This window comes from Diabrotica undecimpunctata, chromosome 11, assembly GCF_040954645.1.
Source record: "Diabrotica undecimpunctata isolate CICGRU chromosome 11, icDiaUnde3, whole genome shotgun sequence".
NCBI classification, from domain to species: Eukaryota; Metazoa; Arthropoda; class Insecta; order Coleoptera; family Chrysomelidae; genus Diabrotica; species Diabrotica undecimpunctata.
Genome location: NC_092813.1, coordinates 16,702,663 through 16,720,025, shown reverse-complemented (window position 1 = coordinate 16,720,025; position 17,363 = coordinate 16,702,663). Strand labels below are relative to the sequence as shown.

Sequence of the window (17,363 nt, the reverse complement as noted above, 5' to 3'; positions counted from 1 at the left end):
AGGAAAACTGGGCAGAAAGAAAGTTTATTATAGATTATAGAGTGCATCGATGTGTATCGGTCGTTACTGGCTTTGTGGAATGTCAAGAGTAAAGATTAGAGTAATAAAATAAAAAAAAAGAACAGTAGTATCAATTGCTCCAAAAATATAGAGAATATTATCCAGATGCTGATAAGTTGCAGTTTCGTTGCGTACTAACTTTAGAAAAGAATTGCGTCGTATAAGGGACTCTAAAACAAGTGGTGCAGAGACAGACAATGTAATTTAACCAACATTATGGTAATGCAGTTTCTCGTGGGTCAGGACGAACCTAGTGCTTCACAAAGTACTATACAGGAAGGGAATAATAATAAGGAAGAAGCAGATAATAATATAAACGATGTGGACAGTGATAATTCAAAAACTGTTTTAAAAATCAATGTAAGCATATAAAGTTTAATAATTCAAGTTTACATTTTAAGCAAATTTATGTTGCCATGAAACCTGTTCCGTTTCGCATTTATATTTATTTTAAATATTATTTATCACAGTGGTGATATATTCGTTTTTATTTCTATTTAAACATACGCGCCACTAACGGTAACGCTTTGTGTTTTGCCCGCTAAAGCAGAAACCGGCTTTGGCGCGAAAGACTCACTTCGCCATCAACACTCGACCAAGTCGGTCGATATTTTGTATTAGTCGGCTTTTTAACGATTGTAATTAAAATATACGTAATAAAAGTGTTTCAACCCCATAGTTTTTTCTTCATGGTCCATTCGAGTCGTATATATCAGTGGTTATCAAAGACATTTGTGCAGTTTGATTCAATCTAAATTTAGTTAACTAGCCGGCAAGTCGTCCTCTTCTGTTCGTGAGGGCGGAGTCAAGTGGTTATAAGTAACCGTTACAAGTAACGATTACAACCTTCGGGCGGTTCCTGTAGAGCTACAATTCAAGCTGCTAACAGTCCACCCAACATTACATCCAGCACCGTAGCAGAAAGCATCTGTAGTCTTTCATCTAGTGCGTGGATAGAACTTCATCTAGTCAACAGCACGCCTAATCAAAGTAAGTGAGCCTTTCCCATCTCTATTTCATATATTCTTTCTACTTGCGTGGAGTTAAATGTCGTTTAACTAGAGTCAATTATAAAAACCTGTTTATTTGGTTAAACTCATTTTATTACTCAAATATTTCGTTAAAAGGTACAAAAACCTGTCTTGCTTCGAAACAAAACAACTATTCATTTCATATACTTGATTTTTTATCGCCGAGTAAAACCTTTTATTGCCTTACTTACATTTCAGGTAACGAACCCTATATAATTTATGCGGTTTTACTTGCAGTTAGATAAAAAATAGAATTTTCAACATTTTGTACAATTTTATTGCTTATTCATAACGACAGGTAAAACCTTTTCTTATAATTGCGATTTCATTATTCCATTAGTATACTGGTAAACATTTTAAATCTTTTCATCGTAAAATAAACTTCGAGTATTATTAAAAAATATTTTATTATGTCTCTAAAAGATTTAAACAAAAAAAGGGGTATACTCAAATCACGATTGACAATATTCAAAAAATGTCTTAGTAAACAGATTGAAAAACATTCTGACAATTAAGTTATTGAGGTAGAAACCAGGTTAGCAGATATAGAGCCTGTTATAAATGAATTCGAAAAAATTCAATACGAAATAGAAAACATTTCGAAGAATGTTTCTGAGGAATTAGACAATAGGGAAAGGAGGTTAGTCTTTGTATGTGGGTATATTTTATTTTATAAAATATACCCACATACAAAGACTAACCTCTTTTGTTATACGTGGTATACAGCCAGCTGCAGGAATTATTTTTCTTGTGGATTTTGTTAATAGGGAAAGATTTGTATTATTCGCTTGTATCACAAGCAGAAGCATTAATAAATTCGATTTCAAATAAGCATGAATGTAACAATCGTCCCGTAGAATCATTTTCTTTGAACTTAGGTAGCACTCATTTAACAAATGTAGAGCAAATTAATACAGTCCACTTCACTCTCAAATAAAGCTCCCAACTATTGAGTTACCTCATTTCAAAGGGTCATACGGGGGGTGGCTTGAGTATCATGATACCTATGATAGTCTAATTCATAAAAATCCTTAGATCAATTCAATTCAGAAGTTCCATTATCTTCGGGCATCTCTAGGTGGAGAAGCTGCACAGGTTATCAGCTCATTAGAGATTTCGGCCGCGAATTATGATATAGCATGGAACTTACTATGCGAAAGGTTTGCAAACACGCGTCTTTTGATCTACAATTATACAAAGGCCTTATTTGATTTGCAACCCATTCCAAAAGAATCTTCTACTCATCTTCGTCAACTAATTGACAATGTTTCGAAAAACTTGCGTTCGCTAGAATCTCTTCAGCAACCTGTCCATTCTTGGGACACTCTGTTAATATTCATGATAGCAAGCAAGTTAGATGCCCTCACTGCGAGGGAATGGGAATCATATAGATCCGGAAGTGATCTTCCTACCTTTGAAGATATGATCGCATTCTTGAAAGGCAAAGCTGATCTTCTAGAGAAGCTAGAAGTATCGAAAGTTACGTATAAATCGGACAGGCAGTCCAAATTCTCAAGGCAGTCGCAATCTTTTCTCTCGTTCAATAGAAAAGCATGTACGTTCTGCAAAGAAGATCATAAAATATATAACTGCGCTAAATTCTTGGGGGCTTCGACCCAAGAGCGAATCAAACACGCTAGGGATTCAAAAGTTTTTACAAATTGCCTTTATTCTGGCCATTTTAGCTCCAACTGCAAATATGGAGCGTGTAAAAAATGTAAGGCAAAACACCATAGTTTGTTGCATTTAGATAAACAATCCGTTTACACTACCGATACTAATCAGCGGGTGGAGTCTGAACCTGAACACCAAGTGTCTCTTTCAGCTCACTCGAATGTAGCTCAATCAATTTTGTCTACAGCTGTCGTTCAAATATTCGATAAAACGGTAGGGTTCATCAATGTAGGGCTTTTCTTGATTGTGGCTCTCAATCAAATCTCATAACGAGAGAATTAGCTGATAAGCTAGCGCTATCAAGGTCCGAGGTAAATATCTCTATTGTAGGGATAGGTCATGCAGTCTCAAACATTCGATCTAAGTGCACAGCGAAGATTCAGTCAAGGCAGTCTTCGTTTTCTACATCTCTTTCATGTCTCGTAGTCAATAGTATCTGCGATAGAATTCCAGCATATGGTTTCGACATTGGAAACTTAGATATTCCACGTCATCTAAGACTAGCAGATCCAGATTTTCATGTTGCTTCAAAAATCGACATTCTGATAGGTGTTGATACTTTCTGGAAAATCTTGTGTGTGGGACAATTCAGTTTAGGTCCTTCTGCTCCAGTCATGCAAAAAACAAGGTTCGGTTGGATAGTTTCCGGTCAGTTTAATGACAAGGGAATCAGTTTCATATTGCAACTTCAGTAGAAATGATTGAAGTTCTGACTTAAATGTTCAGTTACAAAAATTCTGGGAACTCGAAAAGTACACGGAACCTGTACTTTCCGAGGAAAACTTAATATGCGAAAAACACTTCTCCTCAACGGTGAAGAGAAATGACGAAGGTCGCTTTATCACCAATATACCTCTGAGGGGCTCCATTGCAAATATAGGTGATTCAAAGCGACAGGCATCAAAACGTTTTCTCAACTTGGAGAAAAAACTTCATAAAAATGACGTCCTAAAAAGGATGTATACCGAATTTATGGAAGAATACATACAACTTGGTCACATGTTCAAGGTTGATGATAGTCAACAGAGCTTTTCGTATTATCTTCCCCATCACGGGGTCTTAAAGGATGACAGTCTCACCACAAAGCTTCGTGTGGTGTTCGACGGTTCCTTTCCATCTTTTTCTGGTCTATCAATAAATGACATTCAAATTTCGGGTCCTACCATTCAGGACGATCTATTCTTAATTTTATTGCGTTTTCGACAATATGCATTTGTTGTTTCTGCTGATATTACAAAAATGTATCGTCAGGTGCTCGTGGATCCTGAACAACGAGCACTTCAGCAAATTTTCTGGCGTTCTTCTCCTTCTGATACTCTGAGCACATATCAGCTAAATACGGTTACATATGGAACAGCTTCAGCTTCGTTTCAGGTCATTCGTTGCTTATTTCAGTTAGCATCCGAGAATAAAGATCTTCACCCTACTGCTTCCAAGATCATCAATATTTGCGAGATTTCTATGTTGATGATCTTCTGACAGGTGGAGATTGCGCAGAGTCATTGTCAAATGTATGCAAGGATATCAACAATATCTTAAACAGCGGATGTCTTGAGTTGAGGAAGTGGGTATCGAATGATCCGGTAGTACTTAATAAAATTCAAAGTTCCAAGTGTCTATCAAATCTAAAATCATTCGGTGGAGAGGAAAAGGTAAAGGTACTTGGCCTAAATTAGATGTGTGATTCGGACACACTAACATATAAGGTAGCTGATTTACCTAATCCTAATAAGGTAACGAAGAGAATAATTCTTTCTCGTATTGCTCAGATCTATGATCCTCTTGGGCTGCTTAGCGCTTGCACAATTACGGCCAAGATTATAATGCAAATTCTTTGGCAAGAAAAGCAAGGCTGGGATGAATCTGTTCCTCAAATCATTTTTACGCAGTGGCAGCATTTTAAGGAGAAATTACTTAGATTAAATAATATCGAAATACCTAGGTACGTAAAATTAAAGGATTCGATCTCTTGTGAGCTACATGGTTTTTCTGATGCCAGCAACAAGGCATATGGTGCTGCAATCTATGTTAAGAGTGTTGATTCTGATGGACATGTTTTGGTTCGTCTGTTATGCGCAAAATCCAAGGTTGCACCCCTTAAGGTGATTAGTATACCTCGTTTGGAATTGTGCGGCGCATTGTTACTTGCTCGTTTGTCTTAAAGGGTAATCAAGTCCTCAGATATCAATTTCGATAAAGTATTTCATTGGTCTGATTCTACTATCACTCTGGCATGGATACGCACACAGTCAAAACTATTAAAGACGTTTGTAGGAAATCGTGTCGCTGAGATTCAGAAAGGAAAAGTTGGCACCACGTAGTTTCGAAGGATAATCCTGCTGATCTTGCTTCTCGTGGAATTAGTCCCCTATTACTCATGTCTTCTGACTTATGGTGGCATGGACCTTCCTGGCTTAAATTAAATGATTATCCTACACAATTTTCTCTTCCAGATGACATTCCGGAGTTAAAGACTGCCGAGGTCATTACTTTGTCTGCCACATTAGACTTTTCATTAATAAAGCAATTCTCTAGTTTGATTAAGTTAAAGAGATGTACTGCTTACATTCTGAGATTCATTAATAATTGCAAAATATCCAAGTCTTCCCTTCATGAGAGAGCTTCAGGTGCTTTAACTTCTCAGGAGATTTCAACCGCTATGTTTTACCTAGTAAGGATAGTTCAGAATGAATGTTTCTCGGAAGAAATACGCAATTTGACAAAAAAGGGACCTGTAAGCCCAAAAGGCAAACTCATTTCGTTGCAACCATTTCTCGATTCAAATCGAATACTTTGTGTTGGTGGTAGATTAAAAAATTCATCGTATTCTTTTGAGAAAAGACATCCGATTTTGCTACCATCTAAGAATTATTTTACTGACTTAATTCTTTTAGACCTGCACGTTAAACTCTGTCATGCAGGTCCTCTTCTTCTTTTATCTACAATTCGAAATGAATTTTGGCCTATTCATGGTAAAAATTCAGCCAAGCGTATCGTCCATAAATGTATTAGGTGTTGTCGTGCAAGTCCACCTAAAAATCTGTCTCCAATTATGGGTGATTTACCGAAGGATCGTGTTGACCCATCCCCTCCTTTTTATAACACAGGCGTAGATTACGCAGGTTATTTTTTAGTCAAGGATCGAAAGGGGCGTGGATGCAAACTTTTAAAGGCATATGTAGCCTTATTCGTGTGTTTCACAACTCATGCTGTTCATTTAGAACTCGTATCTGATTTAACTACTCATTTATTTATAGCCGCCTTTAAGCGCTTTGTAAGCAGAAGAGGAAAGCCTTTTAAGATATACTCTGGTAATGGAACTAACTTTCAGGGTGCTAATCGTGAACTAAAAGAGTTTTATGATTTTATTAAGACTAATAAGCGTGAGATTCAAGACCATTCAATAATCAAAAGTATTGAAACCTCCACAATCGCCGCACTTCAGTGGCCTTTGGGAGGCCGGCGTTAAGTCAATGAAATCGCATTTAAAACGCGTCGTCGGCAATGCTCACCTCACGTATGAGGAATTCTGTACAATACAGAAGTAGAATCTGTCCTTAATAGTCGTCCTATATCTGCCCTTTCATCAGACCCCAATGACCTTTGTCCTTTGACTCCGGCTCATTTTCTGATTGGAAGGCCTTTGACAGCCATTTCTGAACCTGATTTGATGTCAATAAACGAAAATAGATTGAACCACTTCCAGCGCCTTCAAAAAATGGTGCAGCACATTTGGTCAAGGTGGTCTAAGGAGTTCATAGGAGAGCTGCAGCAGCGGAAAAAATGGAAACAAGTTTCCAAAGACATTAATATTGGCACACTAGTTCTTATCAAGGAAAAGAACTTGCCTTCTCTAATTTGGCAGTTGGGACGTGTAGTCGAGCTGCATCCAGGTCCAGACGAAGTTTCCAGGGTGGTGTCCATAAAGACGACGAGAGGTATCATTAAGAGAGCAGTATCTGTCATCTGCCCTCTACCATGCAGTGAATAGTGCTAGACTTTTGAACAATTTTGGTCATTTTTGAAATTGTTAAGTTGTTGTATTATTTTGAAAGACTTTAGCCTTTCAAGGCAGGCGGCCTGTTCCGTTTCGCATTTATATTTATTTTAAATATTATTTATCACAGTGGTGATATATTCATTTTTATTTCTATTTAAACATACGCGCCACTAACGGTAACGCTTTTGTTTTGCCCGCTAAAGCAGAAACCGGCTTTGGCGCGAAAGACTCACTTCGCCATCAACACTCGACCAAGTCGGTCGATATTTTGTATTAGTCATCTTTTTAACGATTGTAATCAAAATATACATCCACAGAATTATTGTACATGTATGACTGAGATTGGTTTCTTCTTAACTAATTGTGTAAATAGCAACATGATAAGACAATGATTTGAGCTTTCTTAGGCAATAATGCAATAGGTCGTTGAAATACACCGAATTTTGATACTAATATTCCAAATGCATTTTCCACAATGTGACGAACACAAGTTGATAAGTAAAAATTCTTTTTTCCATCGTTAATCCTGTTTGGCTGTAAGGTTTCATGAAATTTTCTGTCAGTGCAAAAGCGTCATCTCCAACAAAGACAAAGGGTAGTATCTTTTGACTATTTGGCTGTGACGTCCTCTCGTGGGAGTCACTATCCGGGTAGCTTTTAAACAGTCAGAGACAGAGTTCAAAATAAAAATAAAACTTTATTGTCTTCCTTAAATTAAATTGACAAAAATCTTATGTACATATTTACAATTTGGTTTAGTCTTCTCAGTACCTGGCCTATTTATTCAAATTAAGTTTGACCTTGTCATATGAAATCAGTCTTATCGGCAAACGAGTGTGTATTTGAAATTTTACGGCAACGTTGTATCGATTTAATAACAGCGGACGATAGGTACAAAGAAAGGAAAGGAACTCAACATGTTCCTTAAGTGATTCGGGTTAATAGGACACTCCTCGACAGTCTCAACACGACTGCTTCAGAGTACGGGTAGTGAAGAGCTCAATACGCTCTTCGGGTAACGGCGGTAAAAGGAACGGAAACAACTTGTGAACTCAACACGTCCACAAGCCGGGGTAGGGAAGAAGAGAACCTTCAGTCAACACCTGTCGATTCTCCCTCTATGAGGAAATGTTGCGGTTTATATAGCGGAGCTGTGTAATTAGTTTTGCCCTTTCTACTGTCGATACACTCCTACTTCATGGGTTGGTTCGCGCGCACGCAGGTTTAACGGTGATGGCTTTGACTCATCGTTACACCCCCTCTTCCTGGGAAAAAAAAATTTTGGAACAAAATTTTTTTTTTTATTTTTATTCCTTGCCAGGTACTTGGTTACCCTAAAAAAAAAATTTACAATACATTGAAATAAAAAATGTCCGCCCTAAAAAAAATATAAATATCGTCTTCTTAAACAAAAAATCGTCTTCCTCTCTCTTAAAAAAAAACGTCTTCCTTCGTAGGGCTTCAATTATTGGTTTTTATCCTCAGCACCTGGTTCGGGAGTCTCAGTCTGTATTTTTTTCCTTTATGCTGTGGCGGAATTAGTGAGAGCAGCGGGATTGATGCTGGAATTGACTGGACTTTCTGAATTTTTGTGATGCCCATGGTTGGTTCATCGAAAAGGTTTTTAAATTTGGAAATAGCCTTTATCAGGGGCTCGCAGCCTTTGCCCGGGGTGTTAGGTTTTGGTGTGTTCCCTAATGGTGATATTAATTCTGGAACGGTGTATGGTGGCGGCGTAACTGTGCCGTCCATTTCTATGTCACTGTAATATATATTTCTAACGTGTCTGACATTATATTTGAAGGTTACTGGTAAACTGTATTAAAATATACTGTCACTACTTGGTGTTGACTGTAAGTGCTTGGACTGATTAAGGAGTAGGGAAATCGGTAAATGCGGGTTTTAGGTCTTTGATATGAGCTGCTATTGTACGGTTTTTATCGTCGTGTTTTAATTTGAATATTACATTAGAACACATTTTTGTTATAGTATATGGGCCTGAAAATTTCGGTGCTAATTTGGCGTTAAAATTTTTGGCGGCATTTGAGAGTTGGTATTCCCTTTTCATGACTTTGTCGTTTATTGTGGGTTTCCACTCTCTTCGTCGTAAGTTGTAGTAATGGCTTTGAGTTGTAAAAGCTTTTGCCAGGTTTGTACGTACTAGTTCGAATGTTTCTCGTAGTTTATGCATTTTATGTTTTGATCGGTATGTTGTGTGTCGTTTGGGGTGTTTACGACTTTACTTGGAATTTCTAGTTCGTGTCCAAAGTTCAGGAAGGCTGGGGAGAAACCCGTTGAATCGTGTTTAGCTGTATTATATGCGAATAGTAGTTCTGGAAGGCTCGTGTCCCATTTCTTATGGTTATTATCGCAGAACTGAGCTATCATTGTTTTGATTACTCTGTTTGTTCTTTCTACTGGATTATTCTGGGGAGAATATGGCGGAATGTTTCTTTTAGAAATCTGGAATTCGTCTAGCAACTTTCGTACTTCCCTGTTATCGTATGTTCTTGCGTTGTCTGATATTAGCTCTTTGGGTGATCCGAATCTCATAATGATTTTATCTTTTAAGTTCTGACAGACTGATTTTACCGTTGCTGTTCTGATCGGTATGGCTTCGACCCATTTTGAAAAGGTGTCCTGGAATGTCCTTATATATTTGTTTCCTTTGCTGGATGTTGGAAGGGGTCCTATGATATCGGTTGAAACGGTGTGCCATGGATGTGGCGGAATTTGTGTAGATTGCATGCGGCCTGGAGTTAAGCTTTGTTGCGGCTTAAATTGCTGACAGTTCTTGCAGTTCCTGACGAACTTTGCGGCGTCTTTAAACATCCCTGGCCAGTAGTATTTTCTAGCTAGGCGGGTTATTGTTTTGGCTATTCCTAGATGTCCTGCGGTCGGTTGCTCGTGGTTTTCTGCCAGGAGTTGTTGTCTCTTGTGGTTTGGGATGCATAGTTTCCAGGGGTTGGATACCTCTGTCTCTTTTAAATCGTATTTGTCCCAGAAGTGTCGATAGAGAAGTCCATCTTTGATAGAGTAGTCTGGAAATAGTTGCGGATTTGTCTGGATTTTATTTAAAGCTTTATTGTACCATTCGTCGGGTTCTACATCTTCTACGTTTATTATGCAAACCAGATCTACTGGTTCTTTAGAGAGCGCGTTGGCCAGGACGTTCTGGGAGCCCTTTCTGTAAATGACATCGAAGTCAAATTGTTGCAGCAGCATTGCCCATCTAGCTATTCTACCTGTAGGGTTTTCCATTGTTTGTAAGTATCGTAGACTTTGATGATCTGTGATAATTGAAAATGGGTATCCTTCGATGTAGGGTTTCATCTTTTCTATATCGAAGATGATCGCTAGTAGTTCTTTTTCTGTAACGCTGTAATTTTTTTCGGCATTTGTTAGGGTTCGACTTGCGTAAGCGATGACTTGTTCCTGTCCTTCGTCGTTTGTTTGTACTAAAGCTACTCCTAAACCGTGGTTCGAAGCGTCAGATTGTAAACAAAATATTTTCTGGAATTCCGGGCAGATCAGTATTGGAGCTTGTGTCAGTAGTAATTTTATTTTGTTAAATGCTTCCTCTTGGTCTCTGTCCCAAGTCCAAGGTTTTTTTTCTTTAGTAGCTTTGTTAAAGGGGCTGCAGTTCGTGAAAAATCTTTTATAAATCTCCTATACCATGAGATGATGCCCAAAAATCGGCGTAGTTGTTTAACGGTTTTTGGCGCGGGATATTCGACTATAGCTTTTGTCTTGTTGTCGTCCACTTTTATTCCCGTTTTGTTTACTACATGGCCTAAATAATTTATCTCTTCTTTGCAGAATTTACATTTGTCTATATTAATTCGTAGTTTGGCCTGCTGTAGTCTGTGAAGTACTTCTTTTAAGTTTTCCATATGTTCCTCGAACGTTTTCCCCAGTACTATTATAATGCATGTGGTTCCATTTCTGGGCCGATTATTGTATCTAGTAGTCGTTGAAAAGTAGCGGAGGCGGCGTGTAATCCGAATGGAAGTACTTTGAACTGGAATAGTCCTTTTCCTGGTGCTATGAAAGCGGTCAAGGGTTTGCTTGCTTCGGAAAGTGGTACTTGCCAATATCCATTTTTTAGATCCAACGTGGTAAAATATTTTGCAGATTTTAACTTTTCTAGGATATGATTGATGTACGGTAATGGGTAGGCATCTTTTTCTGAGATGTCGTTGATTTTCCTAAAATCGATGCAAAATCTGTATCCGTTGTTATCCTTCTTTTTTACTAGGACGATCGGGGAACTGTACGGGCTATTAGATTTTTCTATCACGTTCTCTTCTAGCATCTTATCTATCTCATCGTTTATGATCTTCTGCATTGCCGGGTTTCGGGGCCTGTATCTTTGTTTGATCGGTGTATTATGTTTGAGTTTTATTGTATGTTCGGTTAGATGTGTTGTTCCTTTAATTTTTTTAAATTTCTCCAATTCTGTTAGTAACAATTCCTGTAATTGTTTTTTTTCGGTATTGTTTAGTGTAGTACTGATGTCGAGCTGCTCTCGTTTCGGACTGTTCGTGAATTCCGGTATGTATGACGGAATATCTTCGGTCTGGTCGTCGGCCGCGGTATCGGTCGGTAGTTCGGTATATCTTCGGTCTGGTTGTCGACCGCGGTATCGGTCGGTAGTCGGTATATTTTCGGTGTGGTCTTCGACCGCGGTATCGGTCGGTAGTCGGTGGGTCGTTTTGTTATATATTTTGCTTCTCTGTTGGAGCGGATATCTTGCGGTTGGTGTTTCGTTGACCCTGGAATTGGTCGGTATTCGGTTATTGTCTGCATTGTACGATCAGGATCCGTCTTCTGTACTGGTTGGGTATTGTTCTCTCCTTCTTACGCGATTTCTATTTAAGATGTTTGATAAATCAAGTCCCCATCTTGTTATTTCATGCATTCCCAGTACTACTTCTGAAGCTAGGTTTGGTAAAAAATGTAGCTTGGCTTTTCTCCAAACGTTGTCTATGGAACATTTTGCTGTAAAACAGACTATGTTGCTGGTTTTTCCATCTGCCAGCGTGATCTTTAAAGCTTTTCTGTCGCTTTTTGTTCCACATTGTTCCAATATTTTTTTACCTTTTTGTCCTATAAACGAATTTTGGGCTCCTGTGTCTATTAGTGCTCTTAACTTTTTACCGTTGCTGAACGTTATCGTTGTGTGGGGTCGTTGATCTGTATAGTGTGCGTAGCTGGAGGTTGTTAGGGAGGACTCTAAATGCTGACTGGGTTGCCTCCTTCTTGGCCAGTCCTGTTGGAGTTTTCCGGTCGGCTTCTACATTGGCAGTTATTGGAAGTTGTTCCTCGGGTTCCGCAATGGCTGCAGAAGAGTACAGCGATAGCTCTGCAGTTTCTTTTATTGTGGCCTCTGCGGCCGCATCTCCAACAACAAGTCTGTCTGTCGAAATTCTGTATTTTGTTATTATGACTATTTGCCTGTTTCCAGTCACACCTTGTATTGTTTCTGTTATATATTTCTTTTTGGACCATATCATATTCTTCCGCTAATCTGATGATGTCCTGTGTTGACGATACGTCTTGCCTCTTTATATACAACTTGTATTTCGGGTTCATATTGGTGTATATCCTGTTTAGTTCTTCTTGGTGATTGAATTCACCATGTCTTCTGATCATTGTTTGAATATCAATGATGTAGTCTTTTACACCTTCGTTGTTTCGTTGGAGTCGGTTCCGGATTTGAGCTTCCAGAGATTGCGTGAGAACGGAGGAAACGAAGAAATTGCGATAATCTTGTTCGAAGTCCTTAAATTCGTTCCAATATTTATTATTGTTTCTGTACCATAGTAATGCTTTCCCGTTTAATGTTTCTGGTAGAGCTTGTAAAACGTGGGTGTCTTGTAGGCCGTAAGCTGTCTGGAGTTCTTTCAACCGTTCTATGAATTCTATTGGGTCTCTTGAACCGTCAAAGTGTAACCCCCATTTGCGTACTATTTCCATCTTTCTTTGTCTGTCTTCCATCTGGTTTTCTTCTATTTCCTCTGCCTTGATGATCGCAACTAATCTCGCTCTTAGCTCGCTGAAATTCCGTTCCGTCGGCTGTTCTCTGTTTGTTAATTCGGCTATAAGTTCGTCTTTCTTTAATAGGTACACCCAACTAACCTTCGACGTTTCCGGAGCGTCTGTCATTATTGAACTGTGAATCACCCTGTCTTTGATTAAAATTTGAAATGTAGTACTGTCTTATGAAAATAAAATTCGGAATTCGGTCGGTATTATTGTTTAAAACGTATTTTTCTGCTCGGGCGCCATTTGTGACGTCCTCTCGTGGGAGTCACTATCCGGGTAGCTTTTAGACAGTCAGAGACAGAGTTCAAAATAAAAATAAAACTTTATTGTCTTCCTTAAATTAAATTGACAAAAATCTTATGTACATATTTACAATTTGGTTTAGTCTTCTCAGTACCTGGCCTATTTATTTAAATTAAGTTTGACCTTGTCATATGAAATCAGTCTTATCGGCAAACGAGTGTGTATTTGAAATTTTACGGGAACGTTGTATCGATTTAATAACAGCGGACGATAGGTACAAAGAAAGGAAAGGAACTCAACACGTTCCTTAAGTGATTCGGGTTAATAGGACACTCCTCGACAGTCTCAACACGACTGCTTCAGAGTACGGGTAGTGAAGAGCTCAACACGCTCTTCGGGTAACGGCGGTAAAAGGAACGGAAACAACTTGTGAACTCAACACGTCCACAAGCCGGGGTAGGGAAGAAGAGAACCTTCAGTCAACACCTGTCGATTCTCCCTCTATGAAGAAATGTTGTGGTTTATATAGCGGAGCTGTGTAATTAGTTTTGCCCTTTCTACTGTCGATACACTCCTACTTCATGGGTTGGTTCGCGCGCACGCTGGTTTAACGGTGATGGCTTTGACTCATCGTTACATGGCAACAGATCAGGTTCTGGGATTTTAAGTGAATTATCTGATAATGCTTTTCCAAATGCAGTATAATTCAAAACACCTCCGTCTGATATTCGTCTATTAATTCCTGCATCTACCATAATAAATTCGTAATTGCTATTTACAACTGCCATTATTACAATACTAAAAAACTTTTTGTAATTGTAATAATATGAGACTGTATGTGGAGGTTTTTTGATTGCCACGTGCTTTTCATCTACAGCTCCTAGACAATTAGGAAAATTCCATTGAACATTAAATCGATTGGCAATAGCTTTCCATTCAGCTTCTGTTGTTGGCAACTACAATTACAAGTTAAATTGTTAATATACAAACTTATTACTACTAAACAAAAATTTATTAAATGTTTTTTTTTACGGCAGTGCACATAGGAGGGATTACCAAAAACGAAGGCAAGAAAACTTGATGAGTCCAAACAATTAATAGCTTTAGCCCTTAAACACCTTGAAAAACCATCAACTGATTATGAGAAAATTGCTTCTACTTGGGCAGTAGAATTTGAAAAAATGACGCATCGCAAAAAATTTTTGCGAAAAAGGCCATTAACGACATACTATTTGAAGGTTAAATGGGAACAGTGCATAGGAATTCTGTGCAAATTAATACTTTTTCTACTTTTTTAACCTCAACTACTAATCGGAAAACAGACTATGAACTAGTCAGAGGCCCCTACTGTTTGTAACTATTTTTCAACTTTTCAATAAAAATATAATTTTACAGTAAACTGAGAGATTTAAAATAAATTTTGTTTTGTGTTTAAAATAATCTGATGGGGGAGACGGTCCTGCATGTGACACAGTAGTTTCGTTGATTTTTGCTTCGTAATAAACTTCAAATAATTGGGGAATTACAAGTTAGAAAATTCAACAAAGTTAAAAAATAAGAGTTAAAAGTTAAGTGCATACAGGTGATAGTAGTGAATAAAAAAAATACCATCAGACAAGTAAGATATAACCATTTTGAATAATTTTAACAAGTTTTGAGTAAATAAATACACACATTTGGAATACGTACAAATAATATATCTACGCCTATGGTGGTTTTGAAACTGTTGTTGATATTCATTCTAGAGGGTTTTTAAATGAAAATGATAAAAAATTTGAATCGTTTTTGTATGATTTTGGTCACTTTCAACTGATTAGCGTATTTACACATTATTTCAGTCTTCGTTTAAATTTGAATTGAGCCGTTTAAAAATGCCTAAAAACGTGATATCTCATTTTGACAGATCCAGAGTAATTGCTTTGTTACAACAGGACTTTAGTCAAAGTTATATCGTGAATATTCGTGATGTTACTCAGAGTGCTGTATCGAAAATTTAAAAAAAAAATCCAAGATACAGATAAAGTCAAGGATCGCCTCAGAAGTGGTAGAAATCGATGTACAACAGCAGCACAAGACCGGCAAATAACATTTATAGCTGGTAGAAATCGTCTGGAATCTACAAGTGGTATATCCAGAGAAATTTCTAGGCTTCAAGGACTGAATATTTCACGGCAAACAATAACACGCAGACTAAATGCGGTCAATTTGTATCGTAGAAGACCGCTACGTGTTCCTAAACTAACCTACCAACACAAAATAGTAAGGTTGCAATGGGCTAGAGAAATGGCGCATCATGATCCTAACTGGAATAACGTGATGTTCTCTGATGAGTCAAAAATTGACTTGGTATCTGATTCGCGAAGAACACTGGTTTGGAGGGCCCCAGGACGACAAGCCCCACTAGAAACAGCTAAACCGCGTGTCCCATTTGAAGGTGGCAGTATTATGGTTTGGGGTGGTATTATGAGTGGTACACGGACGTCACTGCTGGTTCTGGAGAGAAGAGTCACTGGTGCTGTATACATCAAGGAAGTTTTAAATCCTGTCGTACGTCTATTTCGAGGAGCAGTAGGTAATGAATTTGTGTTTATGCATGACAACGCACCTCCTCATCGAACATCAGTAGTACAAAATTTTCTTGAAGAAGAAGGAATATCTACATTACAGTAGCCCTCGAATTCCCCCGACATGAACATTATTGAAGATGCTTGGGACATTCTCAAAACACGTATCAAGAAGCGAAACAATCCCCCTATTACACTTTGAGAGCTTAAAGATGCTGCTCGTGAAGAATGGAAGAGAATTCCGCAAGCCCAGCTCGACCAGTTAATCGGCAGCATGCCAAATCGCCTACAGGCTTGCATACAGGCCAATGAAGAAAATACTTATTATAAGTTTTATTAAAAATTATTTTTTTCTATACTAATTTATTTTTAAACGTAAGTTGTACATTGTAAGTTTTTCACTCCAAGAAAATAAATATTTTTTTCGCATATCGTTTATCTGGTTTTGAGATTTATTTAGTATTGTTGATAATTGAAACAAAATGATGTTTAAATATTCAGAAGATTTTATATATAAAAATCAATAAAAAGATGAAATATTCCAATATTCCAAACTTTTGGACATAATATGTGTAACTGTGTGAAAGATTAAAAAAACTGGTTTAGGCGAATGTTTTAAGTCCGAGGGGTGGACCCGCTTAGGCATTCCTACGCGTTTTTTTTGGTTTCTTGGCAGATAAGAAACTAATTAGTGCCGACAAAAATTAAATATTAAAATAAAAGCCTCATAAGTTTATTACAAAAATCCAGATCTGGCCTTAGAATAAATTAGTTTAAAGTTAGGATTAGAATTAAATTAAATTAAAATAATAAATATTAATTGTTTTTGTAATAAAAAAGGTTAATTAATATAGGAAAATACTATATTGGTGTATATTAATATAGAAAATATATATTAATATAGAAGGTAACAAAATCGAATGAACAGCAAAAGAAATAAACCAGAACACGATAACTCATCCGACGAGGAGGAAGCCTTCAAAAGAAGCAAAGCTACGTTAAGAACACCTCAAAAGGATAACATAAAAAATCGCGAAATGGAAGAACTAAAGAAACTACTAGAAGAAATAAATAAGGAGATTAAAACGGAAATAAAAGAGCTGAAAACAGAAATGAAGGAAGAAAATAAGGAGATCAGAAGATAATATATAAATGAAGTTAAAGAAGAGATAAAACTAAATAATGAAGAAATAAAAATCATAAAGCTGGAAATAGAAAGGGTGAAGGAAGAATGGACAAAAGAGAAAGAAGAACTGAAAAGAGAAAACGAACTAACCAAAACCGATAACAAAAAGATAACGGAAGAATTAAAGGATCTAAAACACTCATTGGAAAGATTAGACAAAGAAAAAAGAAAGAAGAATATAATCATTAGTGGAGCAATAATAGACTCTGAAGACCCAAAAACATTAAAAGAAGGAATGACTACTATGTTAGAAAATCATCTTGAAGTCAAAACTAATATTAGAAGAGCACAAAAAATAGGCACAAAAACATGCCTAATTGAACTAGAAAGCGAAGAAGAAAAAACATCAATCTTAAGAAACAAATACAAACTTAAGAATGTGAAGACCAAAAAAATATGGATTACAGAGGATCTCACAAAAGGAGAGAGAGAGAAAATGAAAGCTTTAAGAGATAAAGCAAGAGAAATGAGGGAAAATGAAAAAATGGTCAAAATAGGATACAATAAAATCACAGTAGACGGCAAGGAATGGAGATGGTGCTATAAAGAAGAAAAAG

The 17,363-nt window shown here is 37.3% G+C and overlaps 2 protein-coding genes across 2 annotated transcripts; both read left to right on the top strand.

Annotated features, from left to right (window-relative positions):
• The first annotated feature begins 276 nt into the window (after window positions 1-276).
• Window positions 277-4,244, top strand: LOC140452718 (uncharacterized). Its single transcript, XM_072547040.1, has 3 exons — window positions 277-420; window positions 2,127-2,978; window positions 3,492-4,244. Exons 1-3 carry the CDS (start codon window positions 277-279, stop codon window positions 4,242-4,244), a joined length of 1,749 nt encoding a protein of 582 aa, XP_072403141.1.
• Window positions 4,245-4,441: 197 nt separating this feature from the next.
• LOC140452717 (uncharacterized) lies at window positions 4,442-4,927 on the top strand. Its single transcript, XM_072547039.1, has one exon. It carries the CDS (start codon window positions 4,442-4,444, stop codon window positions 4,925-4,927), a length of 486 nt encoding a protein of 161 aa, XP_072403140.1.
• Window positions 4,928-17,363: the final 12,436 nt, after the last annotated feature.